This window comes from Vipera berus (genome assembly GCF_964194415.1).
Source record: "Vipera berus genome assembly, chromosome: 1".
NCBI lineage: Eukaryota > Metazoa > Chordata > Lepidosauria > Squamata > Viperidae > Vipera > Vipera berus.
The window spans coordinates 218,625,464-218,651,392 of NC_138202.1; the positions used below are offsets into that span (position 1 = coordinate 218,625,464).

A 25,929-nucleotide genomic window follows, 5' to 3' on the forward strand; every position below is an offset into this window, starting at 1 on the left:
GAGACAACAACAGTCACAAAAGTCTCTCCTCCTGAATAATTTGGGGTGACCTTTGGCTTAGCACTGGACAGCCCCAGACCTCTTTTCTTGGAGGGCTTCCATGTCCAGGCTGAGATTGCTTAGACATAACTGTACAAAAGATTTGTACTGAATGATCCTCACTGAGGTTGCCTGCTAATTGCCAACCCAGCACTATTTAAGATCCTGGTCTTCTCCATTATAACAAAGGTCCCCAACCTTTTGAACACCAGGGACCAGCTCCATGGAGAGAGGTTTTTCTGTGGACTGGAGGGGGCATGGTTTCATGTACTGTCTGCATCCCATGGATGGGGCTTTGCTTGTTTGCGCAGCCTGGTTTCTGGCATGCTGCGGCCCAGGGCTGGTCCATGGATCTGGGGTTGGGGACCCCTGCATTATAATACAGTTCTGAATATCTTTGGGCCTGTCTGAGGGATCACTTGTCTCACTAGAGAACCTGCTTAATTATTTAGTAGGAAAGACCCTTTTGAAGATTTATTTATTAAATAAATTTATACAGCTGCTCACCTGGCTCCAGGTGGCTTACAGTGTTAAAAGAAGACCACACTCCCAGAAGCTCAGCTATCTAGTACATAAAAGAGGAGGACTCCTCTGATCCCCAACTATGGGTAGGAGATGTATTTAGCCCCCACTCTTCCAGTAATTAGAAAAATGCCAAAAATACAATTCTTTTGACAGACTGAACGATTATACTGATTTAGTCTCAATTCTATTGTTCGGGTTTGTATTTGGTTTTCCTACTGTAAGCTGTTTTGAATGCTTATTAAAGCAGAAAGATGAAATATAAAGTAAATTTAATAACAACCAAAATCCCTTGAGGAATGGATTACCTCTTTTTGGTTCTTCTATTCGGGATATCTTAATTGGACTAGCAGCAAATTCATCTTCATTTATGTAAGCCCCCCTCTTCATGGTAGACCTGGAAGAAAATCAGCCAATCCATTAACCAACCCAAGCAACATTTTAGCATTACTGCAATCACCAGGCAGAGGAGTGTCCCTAAACATTTTAAGGCATTGAAGAGAAATGAGCTGAGAATATAAAATTCCAAGATCCTCTAGTTATCCCATTTCAGTTAAGCATCTAGTTAAGATGCTAATAACCAATATAATCAAGAGAGAATATGTTTAACACACTTCTGTTAACTGCTAGAAGGGCCTTCATTTTATTGTAAGGGTCCTGAAATTAGGCTATCACATTATGTCAGTATGATTTCATAACTAAGAACTAGAATGGGGAGAGCCAGGTTACAATCCAACATCAGCCATGCAAACTCACTGGGTGACTTTAAGCCACTCACTATCTCTCAGCTCATCCTTGGGCATTCAAAGAAAAGGCAGGCTATAACTACAGTAAATAAAAAAGCCACATAATGTTGGCATTGCAGAAAAGTAAAATATATCTTTTCATATGCTCATCTCAGTACCTACTTTCCTTATATGGAGTTTAGATTTGTGATCAACTTATCCAATTAGAGAACACTGGCCAGACAGTCTGTTCCTCAACAACTATTAACTGGAAATCCATTCACTAGATGTGTTGGCAAATTAACCTGAAACTACCTCATGCAAAAGAAGTACTCTTCCGCTGAGTCACTGACTTTCCCCCATGCTGCAGCCCAAGCATTAAACTGTTCACAAGGTTGCACTGAACAGAAAATTGAGAATACACATAAATCAGCTGGTGTATTTGCAAACTTTATTCTGCATGGCATAATTCCCTGTCAATACAGACAGGAAGGCGTCATTGTTTATTGCTATAGAATAAACTAACAGGTACAAGTGCGGAAGTCAAGGTGATTCATCCATATCTGAAAACTGTCTTCTGACTGAATCCTTCTGCATTGCAGATGAGATGGTAATAAACTGGCTGAACTAGCCATTGGTAACAAGGAGACACGATCACAGAAGTAGAGTCAGTCTGAGAATGGCATAAAGGATGCATGAGGAATGATTACTTTTCCAAAACTGAAATGTTTGTTGGCTTCTCTGATGCCACACTCTATAGTTGGAGAAAGATTTAAAAAGCAAATATGGAGAACAGTTTCTTCTTTCTTCTTTTTCTTCTTTTTCTTCTTTTTCTTCTTCTTCTTCTTCTTCTTCTTCTTCTTCTTCTTCTTCTTCTTCTTCTTCTTCTTCTTCTTCTTCTTTTTCTTTTTCTTCTCCTCCTCCTCCTCCTCCTCCTCCTCCTCCTCCTCCTCCTCCTCCTCCTTCTTCTTCTTACAGGTAATCCTTGACTTACTATAGGTAGTGCTTGACCACAATTGAGCTCAAAGTTTCTGTTGCTAAGTGAAACTTTGTTGTTAAGTGAACTTTGCCCCATTTCACAACCTTTCTTGCCACAGCTGTTAAGGGAATCACTGCAGTTGTTAAGGCAGTAACATGGTTGTTAAGTGAGATCTGGCTTCCCCATTGACTTTGCTTGTCAAGAGGTCACAAAAGACAATCACATAACCAAGGGACACTGCAACCATCATAAAATGTGTGTTAGTTACTGAGTGGCAGAAGATTGATCACATGACCATGGAGAGGCTGCAATGGTCATAAGTGTGAAAAACAGTCATCGGTCCCTCTTCAGTGCTGTTGTAACTTTAAAGGTCACTAAATAAACTGTTGTAACTCAAGCACTACCGGTATGATGTAAAATAATTTACTAGCCCAATGAGAAACTGTTCAGGTAGAAGTAAAATTCTTACAATCTCTGACCAGGACAGCGACAACAGGACTGATATAATAAAGAAGACCACAGGAACTACATATAGGTTGACTCAGCCTTCCATCCTTCCGAGGTAGGTAAAATGAGGACCCAGATTGTTGGGGGCAATTAAGCTGACTTTGTAATAATGCCGCTTGGGGTGTGTGTGTGAAAGCCCTCATAAGCAGGCATTATACATAGAATGAAGGCTACTGCTAAGCTTGTAAGCCGCCCTGAGTCTTCGGAGAAGGGCGGGATATAAATGGAATTAAAATAAATAAATAAAAATATAGTCCAATATTTCTAGACAGCACCAGACGGGGAAGGCTATGCTGTATTATACTGCATATTCTGGCCCAGTTAGAAAGCCACTTAACAGGTACAAAAATAGCTAGAGCAATCTGTAAATATGATTGGAACATGAGTGAGAAAAATACTAAGAGAACTTACCCTTCTCCCTCCATTTCATCAGATGCAACAGTAAAACTCTACAAGGGAAAGAAGCTATTTTAAATACTCTAGAACCATGTTGACAAGTTATCAATAGTATAAGCATCATCACAAAGCATGCTGCTATACTGTTGTCCTTCGCAATGTTTTTTTCTGTGGACCAGTTAAATGGTATTCCACTACATTAAATAAATAAATGCAATAGACCACATTGAATAAAGTCTAAAACCTCTATTCGTGTCAAAGAATTTACTCAGTTTCCCAAGCGTTCTTGGCTTATGCTGTGTTTTGTTTTTGTTTTGCTTCTACCTTTCATATGGTAGTCTTACTATTTTTCCAGTTGGAGCTCAGTTTTTATGTGATGGTAACCAAGATTAATTCCCTATACAATACAAAGTATTCTTTCATTTCCAGCTAACTCATGACAAATAGAAATTGTTTCAAAGGGAGTTTGTTTTAATCTTCTGGACTGCAGCTTTGAGAATTGTGTGAAGTTTTTTAAATATAGAGGGTGTCTATTGCTGTTTATAATTCTATTTTGTGTCAAATTTGCTCTAGTTTAACATCTAGTTTAAGTCTCATTGAGATGCTCTGGCATGAGAAAGTGCATTATTTCTTTAGCTGCAAAAAATAAAATGATTTAATTAATTAAATTAGTGCATCTGTACAGTATATGACACTGCGATATAAATAAAGACAATATAGACAGAATATTTTCCAAAAAAAACCCCTCTGCAAGGTTAGAATGCATCAAAACGGAGTTAACCTTATTAATGCTGCCTTCAGGATCAATCTTTGGTTTTCACAAAAGAAAAATACACAGATATATCTTAAGTGAGTGGTTTGCAAGCCACTTGCATGTCCAGCTTCTTTTTGTGGTTCCTAAAGCTTTCTAAATTATCTGGTCAGCATAATCTCCATTAAAATATCTCTTTTGCTTAATTCTCCAAACATCCTCTCTGCAAAGGTAATGCTAAGCCCTCCGTCTCCAGGGATACCGTATCACCATCCAATGTTTAAAAAGGCCAAGGAATTATTGCCTGTCTCTCAAACTGCCAAAAGGGCAACCAATTAATTGCACACAATTAAGATAACAAGGATCCGCTCTCTCCCCCACCCCCTTTTTTAAAATCGCTGTCCTCCTTTGACAAAAATTAGCAAGAAAGAAAACTTACATGAGCTCCACGCTGAATATTTGAATAATGAACATCAGGTATGAAGAGAACTGGCTGAGTATCAAGATCCATAAATGGCTTGAAGATGGTGATATCTGTTCGCTTATGGGAGGGAAGCATGGGTACTTTGACATCAGAAACTGGTAGGGAAGAAAAGAAATAAGGGGCTCTTAAAATTAAGAATGTCTTCTTTTTAAAACACTGAATTGTGAAGCCTGCTCAATTTTAAACTTCTTTGTTGTTGTTGTTAGCTGCGAAGTCGTGTCCGACCCATCGCGACCCCTTGGACAACGTTCCTCCAGGCCTTCCTGTCCTCTACCATCTTCTGGAGTCCATCTAGGCTCATGCCTACTGCTTCCGTGACTCCATCCAGCCACCTCATTCTCTGTCGTCCCCTTCTTCTATTGCCCTCAATCTTTCCCAGCATTAGGCTCTTCTCCAGTGAGTCCTTCCTTCTCATTAGGTGGCCAAAGTATTTGAGTTTTAGCTTCAGGATCTGGCCTTCTAAAGAGCAGCCAGGGTTGATCTCCTCTAGGACTGACTGGTTTGATCGCCTTGCAGTCCAAGGGACTCGCAGGAGTCTTCTCCAGCACCATAGCTCAAAGGCCTCAATTCTTTGGCGCTCAGCCTTTCTTATGGTCCAACTTTCACTGCCATACATTGCAACTGGGAAGACCATAGCCTTGACTATACACACTTCTTACACAGCTGTATTTAGCAATATAAATTGCGGCTGGAGCTAAGACGTTCTCCACCACTGATACATATTGCTGTTCCACGTGCCACTTTTTGTATTTCTCAATTCTTTGAAAGCTGGACTCATCTTTCCTTCCCCTCAACCATAAAACCCCGCAAGCAAAGAGGGAACATTCTGGGCCATTAAGTATTCGCCTTCAGCTGACCAATAGGAAAGGGCAAAAAAAGCATTACCCAATCAGTGTCCAACCCCAAAGGTACCCCAGATTCCTGAGCATCAAAATTCCCTTCCCAACCACTCCAGACAACTGAGAAATAAAAGAAATAACCATTGCTTCTCTTCCCATCCATATGTTTAGTACATGTTGTGTGCATCTGTCAATTTGCAAAAATAATTCTGAGTGGTTGCTGTGAGAAGAAGCTTTCAATTAAAGTACAGCTTACGAGTTCAGTGACAGACATTAATTTATTTTGTCCCATGGCACTCTTACAGTTTGGCTCTGAATCCATTTCTTAACTATGCAAAAGTTTAATATTATGCTTATCGTATAAAGCAAGTCTGTTATTTGTTTATCATTTGTCTGTTCACATCCTGCCTTTTGTATTTTGATAAACAATTCACTATGATCACAGACATGGGGTAAAAAATATCTTAAATGGCAAGACAAATCTCATACATTTCCTATATTTTACAATAAGATGTTATATATTTAAAAACTGAAATCCCATCTGATTTTTTGATATTCTTCCCTGAAATTTCATGCGAGAACATTGAAATCTTGTAAAATTTGGCAAACTAATAAATTTTCAGCCAGAGACAGATAAAGGCATAATGATAAAGGTAAAGTCATGTTTGACTCTAGGGAGCAGTGCTCATCTTGGTTTCTTATCCGAGGGAGCCAGCGTTGGAAAAGGTTCCAGCATGACTATATGCCGAATGTGCACTGAATGCTGTTACCTTCCCACCAAAGTGATACTTATTCATCTACATGCATTTGCATGCTTTGCAACTGTTAGGTGGGCAGGAGCTGGGACAAGTAACGGGAGCTCCACCACTGCATGGTACTCGGGTCTTAAAGCCAGGCTGTCAGTTTTTCAGCTGACAAGTTCAGCATCTTTAACTAGCTGATAAGCTCAGAATCTTTAACTGTTCAACCCCTAGTTATAGTTTTAGACATAAATAAATATAGGTATAGATATACAGTAGGTATAGACCTGTATATATGTTACTCTTACCCCAAAAAGATTCAACTTGGTTACATTATTCCTTTTTCAAATGGAATATTTTTACCTCTTAACTTGAACCAATGGAACCAGTAACTTAATTATCCCTAGTCAATGTAGGAAACTTTCTTTTTCTCAAAAACAAAATAAAAAATAAAAAGGTTTGTTCGTATCTGGTTTGCACAGTAAGGTAAAGGTAAAGGTTCCCCCGCAAATGCGTGCTAGTTGTTTCCGACTCTAGGGGCCGGTGCTCATCTCCGTTTCAAAGCCGAAGAGCCAGCGCTTGTCCGAGGACGTCTCCGTGATCATGTGGCCGGCATGACTAGATGCCAAAGGCACACGGAACGCTGTTACCTTCCCACCGTCGTGGTCCCTATTTTTCTACTTGCATTTTTATGTGCTTTCGAACTGCTAGGTTGGCAGAAGCTGGGACGAGTAACAGGCGCTCACTCTGTTACACGGCACTCGGGATTCCACCCACCAAACTGCTGATCTTCTGATCGACAAGCTCAGCGTCCTAACCCACTGAGCCACTGCGTCCCCATTTGCACAGTAAATAAGGTTTATTTGACGATTTCCACTCCATTAGAGGACACTCACTCTTTATTTTCTACTTACAGGCATTCAGCTGAGAACTGGGGTCACTGCATTTGCCTTTTCTTTTACTCTGTTTCCGTTCTTCATCCCGGATCTTCCTCTCTGCTCCCTATGGAAGGAAGGAAGGAAGGAAGGAAGGAAAGAAAATGTCCATTTCTTGAGTTGTTGTTTTTTAAAATCCACCTTTGGAGTTCAGCTTCCCTAGTCTTTCCGAAGTCAGACGCTACACAAGCTAGTCAAGCTGCAATGACTTTAAGGCAAACTTCTATAATCATGGGTGAAGCTTAAGTCCCACACATACCATTTGGGCATCAGGGCCAAGAAAATCGGGACCTAGGAAATCAGGGCCTACTCTGTAAGCTTACTGACAGACCATTAAGACATTTTATAAGGCCATGAACAAATTTCCCAACAAATATATTCTTTGAAATAGTGGTGAACACCATCATTTACTTGTAAACTACATTTGAACCTGTTTTAAAAGATTGCAGTATAATTTGTGTGCCAATTTTATGAACAGCAAAATGTTTCTTATCTCAGCGAGGAAGAGGTAATGCCCCACCAGGCTGAAGTGACCAACAGGATTTGTACTGATCCTACCCCATAAAAGGCCATTAACCATGCCACTAACACTAGGGCAATGAAATGGGTCAGATTGTACCCACAACAAAAACAAGGGGAAAGAAGATCATCTGGAACATCTAAGGACAACTTAAATTTATCTCAGCTATGGGCTGGGCATGAGATGAAGGCAACATCAGGTGACTGGGCAGGAAAACATAGTTGGTAGTGAGATGGGACTATTTGATTGCACAAAATGCAGTCTTGAAAAACATGGTTGTTTCTCTAGGGAACACAAACAATTGATCTATAACTGTAGGTTAAATGATTAAAAAACCAAATCTTTAAAAGTGCCTAGCTATTACTATTACCACTACCATTACTGTTTATTTATTTACCATCCTGCCTTTTTATTTTTTAGAAATGACTCAAGATGGTGAACATATCCAGCACTTCTCCTATTTTCCCCACCAGAACAACCCTGTGAGATGAGTTGGGCTGAAACAAAGTGACTTGCACAAAGTCACCTAACTGGCTTTTATGGCTAATACGAGACTAGAACTCAGTCTCCCACTTTCTAGGTGATGCTTTAACCACTAGTCTAAACTGGCTACAGAAGTACTACATGTCCAACTTTGTCTATAAACAAGTTTTCAGGGCTTAGACAGCTGAATTAAAAACATAAAAGTATATGGTAATATTAAATACTATAATAAACATTACATTAAAATGAAAAAATAAATTAAAGATTGAGATTTATTATTGACTACAGCATGCAAAAAATCCAGATGTATTGCTTGAAACCCCTGAGGAAATGGCAGGTTGTATCACGCCATCTGATCAAAAGAAGCTGAAATCTGAACTGAGCTTTACAAATTCCTTTTAGCCTGCTCTTGTCTCTTTCAAAGCAATCTTGATTAAAGCAGTCTTAAACACGGATTGAACAGATAAGCCTTATTCCCCAATGTCTCACTTAAATTTGGCATTACTTTTTTGTTGACGGAGACAGAATTTATAGGACAGAGTGACCACTTGATAACCAATGTTGTGGAAATGCCAAAAGTCATTGGGAAAAAAACCAAGTAGGCCAAAGTTGGCAGACTAGATGAAGTACGGTGTTATGTTCTTAAAAGCTGAAAATAACCAGGGTTTAGAGTTTCCCTGGATCAAGAATTGTGTCATGTAATCAATTTATTTAATAAAGATCAGCAGGACTAAAATTACCACAATTTTAAGGGCACAAATCATCTAGGCAGGATTTGTGAAATAAATAAAAATACAATCCAAATACTACCAATTATAAAATGAAATTTAACAGGTGGAATCTAAGAGGGAGTAGCAAAATCCATGTTGGCTGTTACTCAAATTTATTAAATGTCCTGTGTGTATGAAGAATGGAAATCCAGTTTACGTGTGTTTCTACTGGAAACAGAAAGTGCAGTGTATTAGTAGGAATACTAGTAGGAAAAGAATCATCATGACTATAAGAAAGATTCCAAAAACTATGTTAGGAATATATAGTAATTTTGGACTAATTCAAGGTCATAAAACAGTGTGCAGAGTTTTTAGTTCTCCAGGATTCTTCACTGTGCAAAATAATAAACAAAGCAGGAGGAAAAAATGGGGTAGGGGAGGAGAACTGATGGAATCTGCCTTTGGCTACTAACTGTATGAAAGGTAGAATGCAGTTAATCAAATCAGGAACTGTGAAGGGCTGAAAAAAAATTCTGTTTGCATTTCAGCTCTCTCAGGAGGTGCTCTGTGGAACAAACATACACAATACATCATACCTATCTACCTACCTACCTACCTACAAGTAGTCCTCAACTTACAGCCACAATTGAGCCCAAAATGTATGTTGCTAAGTGAGACAGTTAAGTGAATTTTGCCCTGTTTTACGACCTTTCTTGTCAAAGTTGTTAAGTGAATCACTACAGTTAAGTTAGTAACATAGTTGTTAAGTGAATCTGGCTTCCCCATTCACTTTACCTGTCGGAAGCTGATCCTATGATCCTGGGACACTGCAACTGAGTCAGTTGCCAAATGTCTGAGTTTTGATCACATGATAATGGAGATGCTGCAATGGTTGTAAGTGTGAAAAATGTTCATATGTCACTTTTTCCAGTGCCGTTGTAACTTTGGTCACTAAATGAATGGTTGTACATTGTGGACCACATGTAGTGTATGTGCATAGTACACTGTGTTACTTGATGTTCATCTCTTGGCATCTTTTCACTGGTCATCTCCTTATGATCAAGGAATAACCCTCTCTTTCACCAACCCCAATGAACCAAAAGATAGCCGATCATCTTTTTATCCAAATCGCTGGGTGTTTTTTTTCTTTGCATGTCCTGGTCTCCCCCCCCCCCCCGAGTGGCTATATTAAATGTTTGGCCGAAGCAAAAGATTCAAGAAGGACTTGGACAGGTTTACCTTGTCACAGAAGACTTTAATCTGGCAGTAAGCTCTGTGGATGGGTTTGTTGCTTCTGTTGTTGTAGCTGTAGGTGTCAATCTGAAGATTTAGAGGGAGGCCTTTGACACCTTTCTGTGAGGAGAAATCTGTACTAAGGCAGTTCACAGCAATGAAGACCTGCAGGGCAAACCAAGCATAAACTAAATCTAAAGTTGATCTGAAAAATAGTTCAGTATTTTCCATTGTGCTACATCGCTTCCCTCCAATATATACTGAATGTAATCATACATAAATCAGGACAAAGAGACATCTTCATCCATCACTAGCCCATCTCTAACTATAGAGTAGAAACATCCCTATTAGTGATATGTCCTTTCTTGACATTTTGGTTCAGTCCACTGCTCTACTATCCAATACAGGTAGTCCTCAACTTATGACCACAATTGAGCCCAAAATTTATGTTACTAAGTAAGAAATTTGTTAAGTAAGTTTTGCCCTATTTTAAAACTTTTTTGCCCTCTTTGTTAAGTGCAGTTGTTAAATTAGTAACAGGTTGTTAAGTGAATCTGATTTCCCCATTGCCTTTGCTTGTCAGAAGATTGCAAAAGATGATCACATGACAGCAGGACACTGCACCCATCATAAATGTGAGTCAGGTGTCAGGCATCCAAATATAAATCATGTGACTATGGAGGTGTTGCAATGGTCGTAAGTGCGAAAAGCTTTTTTCAGGGCCATTGTAAGTTTGAACGGTCACTAAGTGAACTGTTGCAAATTGAGGACCACCTATGCTGATTTTTTTATTTGACAGTGGTGTACTGTAATGAAATAGCCAAAGTATAGTTTATGATGTTGTGACTTGACTTGCATACTGGACCCAAGTTCAGCCCTTAGTATCTCCGAGTAAAGCATGACAGACTCCCATCTGGGAGGAGACCTACAGAATTATTTTAGTCACCTTCAAACAATCTAGACTTGCTAGCCCAATGCTGTCAATCCATATCAAGAACTGACAAATGCCCTCTTAAAGAGTGTTGCATGCCAAAACAGCTTTCTGCCCTCCCGTGTCATCACTCCGCTGAACACTTAATTCCCACAGCATTGTCTCATTTCTTATCTTTTCTGATTTTCTCATCTTTCCCACTCTCTTCTCCTATTGGTTTCTTATGATTTATCAATTGTTTACAACTTATGCTTAATGATTGTAACTAGGATTTATGATCTATGACCTATTACTTGCTGTTTATATACACACAGTGAGCTTATGCACCAGAGAAAAATTGCTTGCATGTCCAATCACATTGGCCAATAAAGAATTCTATTCTATTCTATTCTATTCTATTCTATTCTATTCTATTCTATTCTATTCTATTCTATTCTATTCTATTCTATTCTATTCTATTCTATTCTATTCTATTCTATCCTATCCTATCCTATCCTATCCTATCCTATCCTATCCTATCCTATCCTATCCTATCCTATCCTATCCTAGTCTACAGGTGAAACTCAAAAAATTAGAATATCGTGCAAAGGTTCATTTATTTCAGTAATGCAACTTAAAAGGGTAAACGTATATATGAGATAGACTCATTACATGCAAAGCAAGATAGTTCAAGCTGTGATTTGTCATAATTGTGATGATTATGGCGTACAGCTCATGAAAACCCCAAATCCACAATCTCAGTAAATTAGAATATTGTGAAAAGGTGCAATGTTGTAGGCTCAAAGTGTCCCACTCTAATCAGCTAATTAAGCCATAACACCTGCAAAGGGTTCCTGAGCCTTTAAATGGTCTCTCAGTCTGGTTCAGTAGGAATCACCATCATGGGGAAGACTGCTGACCTGACAGTTGTGCAGAAAACCATCATTGACACCCTCCATAAGGAGGGAAAGCCTCAAAAGGTAATTGCAAAAGAAGTTGGATGTTCCCAAAGTGCTGTATCAAAGCACATTAATAGAAAGTTATGTGGAAGGGAAAAGTGTAGAAGAAAAAGGTGCACAAGCAGCAGGGATAACCGCAGCCTGGAGAGGATTGTCAGGAAAAGGCCATTCAAAAGTGTTGGTGACTTTCACAAGGAGTGGACTGAGGCTGGAGTCAGTGCATCAAGAGCCACCACACAGAGACGGATCCTGGACATGGGCTTCAAATGTCGTATTCCTCTTGTCAAGCCGCTCCTGAACAACAAACAAGGTCAGAAGCGTCTTACCTGGGCTAAAGAAAAACAGACCTGGTCTGTTGCTCAGTGGTCCAAAGTCCTCTTTTCTGATGAGAGCAACCTTTGCATCTCATTTGGAAACCAAGGACCGAGTCTGGAGGAAGAATGGAGAGGCACACACTGCAAGATGCTTGAAGTCCAGTGTGAAGTTTCCACAGTCTGTGTTGATTTGGGGAGCCATGTCATCTGCTGGTGTTGGTTCACTGTGCTTCATTAAGTCCAGGGTCAACGCAGCCGTCTACCAGGAGATTTTGGAGCACTTCATGCTTCCTTCCGCAGACCAGCTTTATGGGGATGCTGACTTCATTTTCCAGCAGGACTTGGCACCTGCCCACATTGCCAAAAGCACCAAAACCTGGTTCAATGACCATGGGATTACTGTGCTTGATTGGCCAGCAAACCCGCCTGACCTGAACCCCATAGAGAATCTATGGGGCATTGCCAAGAGAAAGATGAGAGACATGAGACCAAACAATGCAGAAGAGCTGAAGGCCGCTATTGAAGCATCCTGGTCTTCCATAACACCTCAGCAGTGCCACAGGCTGATAGCTTCCATGCCACGCCACACTGATGCAGTAATTGCTGCAAAAGGGGCCCAAACCAAGTACTGAGTACATATGCATGCTTATACTTTTCAGAGGTCCGATATAATAATAATAATATAAAGTTGGAAGGGACCTTGGAGGTCATCTAGTCCAACCCCCTGCTCAGGCAGGAAACCCTATACCATTTCAGGCAAATGGCTGTCCAGTCTCTTCTTAAAAACCTCCAGTGTTGGAGCATTCACCACCTCTGGAGGCAGGTTGTTCCACTGGTTAATTGTTCTAACTGTCAGGAAGTTTCTCCTTAGTTCTAGGTTGCTTCTCTCCTTGACTAGTTTCCATCCATTGCTTCTTGTCCTGCTTTCAGGTGGTTTGGAGAATAGCTTGACTCCCTCTTCTTTGTGGTAGCCCCTGAGATATTGGAACACTGCTATCATGTCACCCCTCACCCTTCTCTTCATTAAACTACACATACCCAATTCCAGCAACCGTTCCCTATATGTTTTAGCCTCCAGCCCCCTAATCATCTTGGTTGCTCTTCTCTGTACCCTTTCTAGAGTCTCGACATCTTTTTTTACATCGTGGTGACCAAAACTGGATGCAGTATTCCAGGTGTGGCCTTACCAAAGCATTGTAAAGTGGTATTAGTACTTCACTTGATCTTGATTCTATCCCTCTGTTAATGCAGCCTAGCACTGTGTTGGCTTTTTTGGCAGCTGCAGCACACTGCTGGCTCATATTGAAGTGATTGTCTACTAAGACTCCGAGATCCCTCTCACAGTTACTACTATTGAGCAAGGTACCACCTATACTATACCTATGCATATACTATACCTATGCATAGTATTGTTCTATGTACACTCCTTTTTTTGATTGCATGTAATATTTTAATTTTCTGAGATTGTAGATTTGGGGTTTTCATGAGCTGTACACCATAATCATCACAATTATGACAAATCACGGCTTGAACTATCTTGCTTTGCATGTAATGAGTCGATCTCATATATTAGTTTCCCCTTTTAAATTGCATTACTGAAATAAATGAACTTTTGCACGATATTCTAATTTTTCGAGTTTCACCTGTAGTTTCTGAGTTGCACACAGATAGTGTTCTATTCCTCAGAGAGAGGTTTTGGCAAGTGATTTGGGTCTCACAAACCTGCAGCCAAGGTTATTGATTGCTGTTGTTCTATTTACACTCCCAGGAAAAGTTTTTTTGTGAAATTTTGAACCTCAGAGGCCAAAATAACTCAGCCAGGCCTGAACACTGTGCATTTTGACATCAGGAATTCCACCTCACTGTCTGTGGCTCTGCTTCAAATAAATTACCCAGGTTTGTTAAAAACATTAAATAGTTATATTTAGGTCTAGTTATCTGTACATTGCAGACCAGGGGCCTATTTGTATGACTAAGGCTTTTCAGGATTTTATCCCAAAGTAGCAATGGACATATTAACCCCACAGAAGGTGCACTTACAGATTTTAAAAAACATAGTTCTCAGTTACTGAACAAAGGCTCATCTGGTATTCGGAAAAATAACTGAGGTTAGTGTCTTGATGAACCTAACAATATGTATCACCAACTTAGATTTTTTTGGTCCGTGCTCTCTCTATATATATATTTATATATTAGACACTTTAGGGAAAAAAATACGAAAAGAAAGCAAATAAAAGAGATAAAAGGATAGGATACAAATAATTAAACATGGGAACCAGCTTAGATTTCTGTCTATTACTCTGTAGTTGGCTGTGGTTTATGCACATAAGAAACAGAAAACCTTGCACAACTGTACATGTTCAATGGTTTTTCTCCTCACGTTTATTTTTAGTAAAAGTGTGAAGTCTAGAAAAGCAGAGAACTGGCAGTGCAAGATACTTGTATCTCATGGACTCACCCACTGCTTTTAACTCTTCAAGGTACATTTTAAAAAATCGTTCTTTGAAACGCACTGCCTTGGCATATTTTCAAGGATTCAGGACAATAGTTTCTTTACACACTATGTGAACGCAATTGTCACTCAACAGCAAATATTAAGCAATATCAGCCCAATAATAGTAACGTATAATGTAATATACTTCATTGCTGCTTTCCTTCAAACTAAATTTAGAACTGATGTATGAGGGACGTGAGCCTCTTAGTGGAACAAACCAGACACTGCAGCACAAAACAGATTTCCTAATTTATTTTTGTGTAAAGTATGTCACACCATAAAAGCTTTTAACTACGAACCAGAGGAAAAAAAATGGTATGTCTCCAAGTTCTTTTTAATAATCCCTGCTCTAAAAAAACAGCCTGTATTGCAAATGAGAAAAATTGCAAAAATATGTGTGGCATAGATAGAAAAGGTAAAGGTTTCCCCTGTCCAGTCGTTTCTGACTCTAGAGGGCGTTGCTCACCTCCATTTCTTAGCCAAGGGAGCCAGCATTATCCGAAGACGCTTCCATGGTAATTTGGCCAGCATGACTATATGCTAAGGCACACAGAATGCTGTTATGTTCCCATCAAAGTGGTACCTATTAATCTACTTGCGTCTGCATGCTTTTGAGCTGCTAGGTGGACAGGAGCTGGTGCAAGGACGGGAACTCACCCCACTGCACAGCACTTGGATCTCAAACCCAGGCTACTTTCCAGCTGACAAGCTCAGCATCTTTAACTGCTGAGCCATCATGTTCCCTATATGTGGTATAGTTCCATGTTATTATTACCCCACTGATTAACTGATTATGTGCTATCAAGTCGGTATCAACTCTTAACTACCACACTATCCTGCTACACAATAATAATATCTAACAACTCGGGCACATGCATTTTTCCTTAGAAGCCACATCCTCTTATTTCCAATAATCATTCACATGCACTGAGTGAAAAAACAAAACAGATCTAATATCTGGGGGATTATTACCTATTAAAATTGATATCGGGTTCTTTGAACTTAAATAAGCTGGGCCGGGAGACAAAGTTTTGAATCACTCAAGGCATAAAAGGCATTGTGAAGAAAAACAAACTACCAGTTTGAATGCAATGAGAGCCACATGGTCAACCAAATGCTCCATATTCTATAACCTGTTGCTCAAAGCAACCTTTCCAAAGGCCTTGTTGCAAACTTCTAAACAACCAAATATGTGTCAGTCCCCTCGCTTACTAGGCCTGAAAGCAAGCCCACCTGTCTTGTTAATATCAGAGTGACAAATCATTTTGAGGTCTTCCCCTTGTCTGCAAATAGAAGCCAACTATAAATGCTACATTTTGTAGTGATTATAAGCTCTTTTCCTGGTCATTTTTGTGCTTTACAAAAAGCAAGGATAAGAGAGGTGTCTCAGCAAACTTTGAGATAGCCATCTAAAATACGTTTCTTTTTGTAAAATTGGATTAACAAAACATGATAGGAGTATTTTGAGTCACTTGAATAGCCTCATAATTTTTTTTTAAAAAAGTGAAATTAAGAAAATGGATGCTTTTGGGTAGGGAAAGAATCTTGAATCTGTGTTTTGAAGGGAAAAGAAAGAAAGCTAGGTGACTATGCTAGGTATTTCCCACCCAAAAGTTGCTGAAGAATCATGCAGCTGGTGAAGTTGTACAGCCTGTACAGCAAGATTCCTGTTATGACAGTCTTACTGGTTTTAGAGGACTATTCCGCATTCTTAGATATATGAAAATTGGCTTGTGGGTTTTGATAAACATTTTCTATCATTTGCTCCTCAAATGCGGATTTAGGAAGGGGGAGACTATATACAAGTGTACGTGCTGATGCATTTTGAGGTCCTACTTGTGCAGACAGATCTGACAATTCTTGAGAAACTCAGATATCCACAGGGCATTTATTATTGGAAAATTGCTCAATGCATGCACATAAGAACTGCTACATGCATGGAATCATTATCCTTCACAGAATAAGAAAAGAGGAGGCCTTAGAGAAGCTTATACACTACTCTATCACACTATTAACCAGAGATACTACATTTCAACAACAAAATTAAAGAGTTCAACATATCTCAAGATGCCTGCAAGTATTTTCTGCAGAGATGAGCATAAATTTCTTGTCTCATTATACTCATTTATTTTTCTCTTGGGACATTGCGGGGAGGTCAAGTAGAATATTAGAAAGCAAACAAAAAAGGGGGTAAAACTATCAGTCTGTTGTTCGGCTGTCATTTTTGCTTTTAAGAACAGCCAGTAAACACTAAACAAAGCTTGCCCCTCTCACTGTTCTTGATAAATCCTCCCATAAAAAAATATTGAATGACTCCTATTCCTCTTCAAGAAGGAAAAAAACAACAACAACCATCATTCAAATTAACCCCCAGCATCACCATCACTTTACTGCTCAAAACGTGTGGAGAATTTCGAAAGGACACCTATGCACAATTCAGATTTAACTTTAGAGATGCTTTCCCTAAACGTGAGCCCGTCTGCTGTACATTACCTGTACTGGGATTTCAATTTATGCAGGTCTATGACTATAATTACACGTTTGATTGATTGATCAATTTCTGGAGCTCCCTTCCCTGTCAATATAGCTCACAGAAAGTTCCTATAGCAATTCTGAGCAAGTAGCCGAACTAAAAAGAAATTAGATCTACGAAATTTTAAAGCATCTCTCTCACAAGATAGTAATATGTAAAACAGGAACAGTGGTTTTACCAGAAGAAAACAGTCATAGATACACAGCATTCCGTGAAAACCTAATGGAAGAACAGCATCTGTAACAGCAAGGGAAAAATATTCACAGAGGTAAATTAATATGCCATAAGTCTGCCTAGGTAAGTGGGTGTGTTCGCTTTGTAATATTTTTCCCACACTTAAGAATGATGAGAATTATTCATTCAATGAGTTTTAATAAATGGGAATTATACTCCTGTACCTCTATCCAATTGCCTAGAAATACCATGTCAGCAGATCTAATGTGGATAATTCCATGGGAGATATTTTGTACATTTAGCAGATCCAGGAAGTAGTTGATACAATCTAGGCTACAAAATTTTTTAGCAGCAGCCAAAGAGAAACCTGAAAGAATATATTCATTAACAATCACTGTATTCCATAAGTAGCCTTTGAGAGGAATTTTAATATAGACGGAGAACCAGAAATCTATTTTTGTTAGTCTGCAATAGACAGGAGGCAATAGGGTGGTTTAATTAGGATTGATAGGAAAAGAAGATCCAAGCTGGAACTTGGAAAATGATTGACATATTGTAAAAGTCAATTTGGATTGGTCAGAAGGTAAAGTCACGGCTTTAATAGCAATTAGACAGCTCATGAGGAATGTAAGTGGTGAGATTTTTAAACCATGAAAAGATCTGTCAGACAATTGGAAAATGACCATTTGAATTGGTTCTTCTTGAAAGGAGCACAGGAAACTTTCTAGTTTGAGGGAAATTTGATGGGAAAAGATTGTGAGGCCAAGTCTGAAAACAAAAGCAGCTCATGAGAGATTTATTAGAGGTTAAATGTTTGAAGAAAAAGGTAATGAACTTGGGACAGTTCTGTTAAGTTACAGGAAAAATAATCAAGTATATTCAGTAAAAATTAACTACCTTAACTGTGAGGAAAATGTTTTATCCCCATGGTAAACAAGGGAACAGATAATAGACAGATGACAGATAGATAAATATATAGACAGACAATCAACCAACCAGAAAAATTCTCTTGCCAATGCAATTAAATGTGAGGTAAAACTGAGGGGTTCTTTTTTGGGACAGCAGCTACAAGAGTTATTAAAGTTTAGAAATACGATTAAAAGAATTTATCCAGCAAGTCCCACTTAACTAGGTTTCAAAGGTTGTTGTTCATAGCGAGGAAACCCATTTGGAGTCTTCCAGATACAGGCAAGCAGTTTCCCAGTAAGAAGGATGGAGAGCCTATATAAAAAAAATAGCGCTTGCAAGATATTTGACAATCCAGTGCCATGAACTGTTGAAATAAACTTTAATTATGAAGATTCTTTTCATATAACCCACACTCAGAGTAATGTTGTCATCTATGAAAAGAGAGTGAGTGAATAAACACAGTTTATGGGAAACTTCTGGGTGACGCATGGCCCCTCCCTTGTCTTGCTCACAATCTGGGCCAAGCCAGAGGGCCTGAGGGGAGCCCAGCTGCAAACACCTGCCTTTTATCCCTGGAGGAAAGTGCAGACAGCTGATCCTGTAGTCAGTCTACCAGTAGTAGGGACCCTGGCAGTAGAAGTCAACTGCTTTGGATCCAGCCTTTAAAGGTGCTCCTCTCACTGTAAGGCAGGGGTAGGCAACCTCGGCTCTTTTATGACTCATGGACTTCAACTCCCAGAATTCCTGAGTCAGCTATGCTGACTCAGGAATTCTGGGAGTTGAAGTCCATGAGTCATAAAAGAGCCGAGGTTGCCTACCCCTGCTGTAGGGCAAGAAAGAACTACAAGGCCTGTTTCAAGGAACTAAGAAAGTTGCTTCAAAGCCCTGATGCCTCATTCCTGCAATGCAGGGCTTGGCTCCTGCCCCAATTTAAATGAAGTTCAGCCCATGGGAGAGAGCCTGGGCCAGAATCCACCCCTTGGGCCTGGCTGTTTCTCACTCTTGGTTGAAGTAAAGGTTGCAAGCTTTATTCAGTAAACCGATCAGTTAGGATTGCATATATACACAGATAATCCTATGCACACATCCTACACAGTAGGTCATGCCAAATTCTCTAAGATTGATTTCTGAGTAAACACATTTGATTTGTTATGATTAAAACTGTGCCATATATTTTCCAGAGATTAAACCTTGCTAAATTCAAACAAGCTTTCTCCCTGGTGTACACCTGAACAGAACTGGGTTGCCTGGCTTTGGTGGTGGGAGTTATAAATCTTACTCATTTTGGAGATTATATTGGCTGCAGCATGTTGCAATTAGACTAGAATTAAAGCACACACAGGTGCTTTATAAGGGAAAAAAGATTACTAGCTGGTTAAACTGCAGCTTCTCATACATCTTCATTATCTAAGAAGAGCAAAGTTATGAAAGCTAACTAGCTTTAGCTAATTAAACATATTGTGGTTAGCTATCAGTTTCTTGGTGCTTGTCATCCCAAATAATTGGAACTGCATCCTATCAGGCACTTTTCTTTTTTATTAAGACATAGAGATTCAAAGCAGCAGAAAAGAATTCAGCACAGAGAGATCAGGGATAAGCAAGGATTTTTAGTGGTTCAGTTTGAAGAGCACCAGCCATTTCACAAGATTGTAGTTCTTTAGAGAGGAACCTGGGAAGATAACAGGTCATTTCATTGAATGCTAAGATGTTAGCTCATACGGCTCTTTAACTATTTTCATTCCAGATGGATGCTTGATTGCTATATTAAAACTATGGCAGAATTTGATTTTTTTTCTCTTCCCTCATCATCCCATTTTTCTTTTGTGTTGGGCCTTCTACCTGTAAGCCTAGGCAAGTAAGAAGAGACTGCTTTGCATGTGGAAATATTTTTACTTGTTCTTTAGCTGGAAAATGCCATAAGTTAACAGATGTCCCCAAAAACATATTAAGAGAGAGCAATCTAATAAAACCTTTGCTTAACACCTAGAAGTTTGAAAGCATGCAAGTGTGAGTAGATTAATAGGTACCACTTCGATGGGAAGGTAACAGTGTTCCATGCACTTTTGGCATATAGCCATGTGCATCACATGATCACAGAAATTGTCTTCGGACAATGCTAGCTCCCTCAGCTAAGAAACAGAGACGAACACTGCGCCACACACAGGGTCGGACACAACTGGACAGGGAAACTTTTACCTTGTTTAAAAAAAAATTACATTTCAAATGGAAATGGGAAAAGAGGGAACAATGCACAAAGATCACCTACTCAAAGCAACGATCAGAAGGCTGTGAACTGCAAATACAAGGAAGAAGGAACAAGAGGTTGCAATCCTCTGCACGGTTATTCTCAGCACATTCCACTGAACACATTAGAATTTATATCCAAGGAAATGTGTAGAAGACTGCTAATGCCTAGGCTACAATCTGAATTATTACAAATGCCAAGTGTGACTGACTCATCCATATGTCTCTCATCTAGTTTCATCCTAACCAAACTGGTTTTGCAGAAAAAAGGGGCAACACCTTATTTTGAAGATCCATGTGACTGAGTGTGTCACGAGAAAAAACATCCTTACAGCTGTAAGTGACCTCATAATCTAAAGGAGTGCATTGATATAATCAGTATATTAACTGTAATGATTGAGCTGCTTTCCTCCATTTTTACTTTTAAGAGAATCCTACATGATTCTAAATAATTCTATAACACAGAGGAGAAGCCTGAAACTGTTTCCAGCATCCTATCCTGTTTCTCTGGAGACTGCACTGCTGAAATCTATTCACAAAATGACCATATTTTGCCAGCACATTTTTTCCCCTCTCTCTTTGGTGCCAAGGTCAGGGCTGGAATGAAAACAGAAAGCCTCTGAGAAGTTGCATTGCTTCAGGCCCTCCATTGAACAAAAACTCCCAAACTGTGCCACATTGATCAGCAAAATGGCTAAATTTTACCAGTACAATTTTTGAGTTAAAGTCAAATACAAATGAAAATTGGAGCAGTGGTCCTCTGAGAGAGGAATTGTTCTAATTTCTACCTTTAAGTGTTCACAATGGTGAAAAGAAAATGTTAGGCCCACTTTATTTGATGATGCCACCACATCACTGGAGGTCTCATCCAGCCTGCCAACTATAATAATAATAATAATAAGTTGGAAGGGACTTTGGAGGTCATCTAGTCCAACCCCCTGCTAAGGCAGGACACCCTATACCATTTCAGGCAAATGGCTGTCCAGTCTCTTCTTAAAAACCTCCAGTGTTGGAACATTCACCACCTCTGGAGGCTGGTTGTTCCACTGGTTAATTGTTCTAACTGTCAGGAAGTTTCTCCTTAGTTCTAGGTTGCTTCTCTCCTTGACTAGTTTCCATCCATTGCTTCTTGTCCTGCTTTCTGTCATAGTCATAACTTTCTGTCTAGTCATAACTTACCCACCCTGTGCCACAGGCTGGTTGGAGTCGCCTCTATATGTACAGGTAGTTCTCGACTTACAACAGTTTGTTTAGTGACTGAAATTGCAACAGCACTGGAAAAAAGTGACTTATGGCTATTTTTCACACATGTGACCATTGTAGCATCCCCATGGTCACATGATCAAATTCAGACACTTGACAACTAACTCATATTAATGATGGTTGAAGTGTCCCGGGCTCACGTGATCACCTTTGCAACCTTCTGACAAGCAAAGCCAGTGGGGAAGCCAAACTCACTTAACAGTTTTGTTACTAACTTAACATTGCAGTGATTCACTTAACTACTGTAGGAAGAAAGGTTGTAAAATGGGGGGCAGGAACTCAATTAACAAATGTCTCATTTAGCAACATAAATTTTGGGCTCAATTGTGGTCGTAAGTCGAGGACTGCCTGTATAGCATAATAATAGGTGGTTGTGGATGACCGTTGTGCCACAGGGTGAAACTTGAATTCTTCTAATTGGGATCAGGACTAATACTGGGGAGCAGTTGCCAAAATCCTAAACACTAATAGCCCAGCAAAGATGCCATTTTGCCAATCCACTGGGCCATGACATGTCCTTTGGTTCCTCTGAATGTACCTCTAAGGATTCAACATTGCATTGATAAGAAAAATTGTGGGAAATTATAAACCTGGATTCCAAATCCACCCAGTGGTAACAGATAAACTTAAAGCACAATAAGATGTGTGGTTGCAACCATTTTTAGGTGACTCCTCAATCAGCTTTATAGAGAATACAAATAATCCACTAAAGCCATTTGTCTGGGTGATGCATTTGTCCCTAAGGCAGCCAAGTCATCTGTGTCAGATCAGTGATACTGGCCATGAAAATATGAAAGTCTGAGCTATTTCTAGCCTCTTAGCAGTTCCCATTTGCTTTCTGGATTTCCATGCCGTTCTGAAAATCTTTCTACACAAGGTTGTGCCTGCAAGAACACACTTCAGCCCAATGGCTAATTGGTAATATAAGTCAGATCCATTTTATTTCATTTTTAAGCTTACAGTGGTAGATCAACTATTGGGAAGGAGGGATTAAAAATAAGAGGTTTTTCCATATCAGGCTACAGTGCCTCTTAAATAAGAACTCCTTCCCTTTCTTCCTGCTCTCTCCCACACAGCCAGACTCTTGGCTCTCTTTGCCAACCCAAGATAAGTTTATTCTGGGCTGCAAGGAATAAGCAAAATGTGTTGCACTATCTTGGAATCTTTGGTCTCTTCTTTCCCTATTTCAGGTTTTTCCAACCTTGGTAACTTTAAGGCATGTGGACTTCAACTCCCAGAATTCACCAGCCAGCCAATCTATTGGCTAACTTTGTCCAATCTGCTATACTTTCTCCAGTCTGAAGTAACTGGTTTAAGATGCCATCACAATCAAGAGAAAAACACTAACAGTGAGGATGAGATTTGTGGCTGATGATGCCTAATTCTATCAGTTGCCTCTACCACATGCCGAGCAAAGGAGTTTTTGGAAGAAGTGATAGTGGGCCCCATTGAGGGGGGAAGTCTCTGTTCTGCCCCACTCTGTATCTGCTTTTTGTATTACAATATCCAATTTTGGGAAATCAATAGGTCCATTTGTTTAAAAAGGTGAAATACATTCCCCATGATTTAAGAATTAAATTTAAAATATTATTTTAAAATGAGTAAAAAGGGATGATCAGCAGATGTCTTAGGCTGTCTTAGGCTGTCTAAGAAATTTGAATATTCTTTAACTCACATGATTTGGTCTTGTTCTGTTACAGCTTTGTTTTGGTTTCAAATTAATACCTATATTAATACAACTTTGGAAAGAAACGTGGTATTTAAGGAGTTCAATATGATACTGAACTATATTCTAAATCGTGCAATTTGTCATCTCATGCAGACTTTGACTCTTTTAAGTGGGGTACAATGAAGAAGATAATTCTATGTAGCTACAGAAGAAAGTCACTTTCCTTATTTTAAGGAATGGGTCCAGCATATTAATTTATCTATTTTTGAAAAGGATTTTGGGTCTAAAAATAAGATGATACAGTACCCTGTAATGGGATAAATTTAATGACTTGTAGGTATAGGAATTCCATATAGGTTTTTATACATACCATAGTGATCATTCTTTCTATTAACTAGAGGTTGGATTTTGTTATATGTAAAGGTAAAGGTAAAGGTTCCCCCGCACATGCGTGCTAGTCATTTCCGACTCTAGGGGCCGGTGCTCATCTCTGTTTCAAAGCCGAAGAGCCAGCATTTGTCCGAGGACGTCTCTGTGGTCATGTGGCCGGCATGACTAGATGTCAAAGGCACACGGAACGCTGTTACCTTCCCACCGCAGTGGTCCCTATTTTTCTACTTGCATTTTTACATGCTTTCGAACTGCTAGGTTGGCAGAAGCTGGGACGAGTAACAGGCGCTCACTCTGTTACGCGGCCCTCGGGATTCGACCCGCCAAACTGCCGACCTTCTGATCGACAAGCTCAGCGTCCTAACCCACTGAGCCAATTACTATAACATATGCAGGGTTCTTTCTTTCTCTTTCTTTCTCTTTCTCTCTTTTCTTTTCCTTTGGACGGGGATTGCCTTTGAATCAGTGTTGACTCTGGCAACTGCCTAAACTAGTTCTTGCAATTCTCTTGGCAAGATTTTCAGAAGTGACTTGCCATGACCTTTTTCTGCCTAGGATTGCAGGAGAGTATCACCCAGCTGGATCTGTGACTAAGGCAAGAGTAGAACTCCAAATCTCTAACTTGATGCCTTCACCACTACCCTAAATTGGCTCTCTTCATGATATAATCACTATTTAACATGGTGTGGAGTTTTTTTTCTCTTACGAAGTTTGTACTAAGGAATGGAATTTGGCTTGCATAAGTAGTCTTTGAAATGTGATCATTCAAAGTTCCAATGGACTCTGAAAAAGCTACTTATAACCCAAATCCAAATGTATGTCCGAGTCCCACCCCCCCCCACCCCTATCATGTGACTGCATTTTGGGCACTCTGCAACCGCCTGCCATTTATGGCCGTTTGCAGCACCCTATGATATAGAATTTCCCAGTCTGTGTTTCCAACAGGTGTGATGGTCTTTTCCAACAAGGGTCTTTTGATTTGCACACACCCTCTGCTGGGCAAAAGAACACACAACAAGATCTACAATTTAGACATTGACAAACTGATGACGACAATCATCTGGAGTAATAGCTTCATTTCTCCAATGAGATAGATATAAACAGGTGTGATGGTATATATTCCAACACTTTTATCCCTCTCTTACCCCTAGCTTTGCAAAGAAGCTAACAAAGAAGCTTATCAAAGCTAAGGAGCCCACCATTCAAGAATTCACCAACAGAAGACATTTCAAGGAGAAAGACAACCTAGCTTTTACTCCATACATTTTTAGAAGCTTATTGCCACAAGCGTCACCTAAGGCTAATTATTTGGAAACCTGCAACTTTGTTTAGAAAAATGAGAGTACTGTGGGCTTGTTTTCAAACCCACTACAAAATGATGAAGCAATAATCTGCTGTAAGATGCCAAATGGCCCTGAGATACAAACCTTGTAATGAGAAAAGTGGGAATAGTTGAGGAGGAAGAAGAGAGTGGAAAAGACCAATATTGTACACCACTTTAAGAACCAGGCTATAAATATGTTCATATTTATTTTTACAGAATTGCTTTTCTCAACTTGGTGCTGGCTAGATCCCTCAAGGATAGCATCTTGGTGTAAGCTGCCCTATGGACTGTCATGAATCTTTCCTGATTTCTTTTTATTCTCAGTATGTCCTTTGACCTTCCTTTCTAATTAATTCATATTATATCTGTTTCCCTTCTACTCTCCATTTTGTAACCCAGTTGACTTGTGACTAATTCTGAAAAGGCAAAGTGGGGTGTAACTTACTTAGTAGTTAGGCAGGAGATCATTAGGAAAGCTAAGGATTACAGGCTAAGCTGAGAAGTCCGAAATAAACACCTCAGAAGGAAAGCAGTAAGAAACCATTTCCAGATGATTGCCAAGAGCCTATACGGAGATCAAGCTCATCTCAAAGGACTGCTTATATTTTTATTTCCTAGCTGGTTCTTCCACTCATCTCCAAAGCACCACTGAATTCATACCTGTCACACATTGGTGCCAATCTAACAATGGCGTTAAATGAAGTTTCTCCAAACTAAATGATGGCTTTCCAGCCAATTCATAATATCCTTTAATGCAAAACTTGTTATTGTGATTTGCCACACAAGAAATGTAGTTATTGTGATTTGCCACACAAGAAATGTAGTAAGGACCTCACTTAAACTCAGCTTTTCTCTCTACTTTCACAGCACCACAGCACCACAT

General features: G+C 39.5%; 1 protein-coding gene across 3 annotated transcripts in view; it reads right to left on the bottom strand.

Moving 5' to 3' along the window:
* Positions 1-25,929, bottom strand: part of GRHL1 (grainyhead like transcription factor 1) — a 65,981-nt gene that overhangs the window by 12,745 nt on the left and 27,307 nt on the right. For all 3 annotated transcript variants that reach the window (XM_081313693.1, XM_081313694.1, XM_081313692.1), the window contains exons 9-13: positions 9,870-10,028; positions 6,897-6,984; positions 4,359-4,498; positions 3,184-3,221; positions 870-958 (exon numbers count right to left, since the gene is read on the bottom strand). In XM_081313693.1, coding sequence (XP_081169819.1) covers positions 870-958; positions 3,184-3,221; positions 4,359-4,498; positions 6,897-6,984; positions 9,870-10,028 — 514 coding nt within the window. The remainder of the gene's footprint in view (positions 1-869; positions 959-3,183; positions 3,222-4,358; positions 4,499-6,896; positions 6,985-9,869; positions 10,029-25,929) is intronic.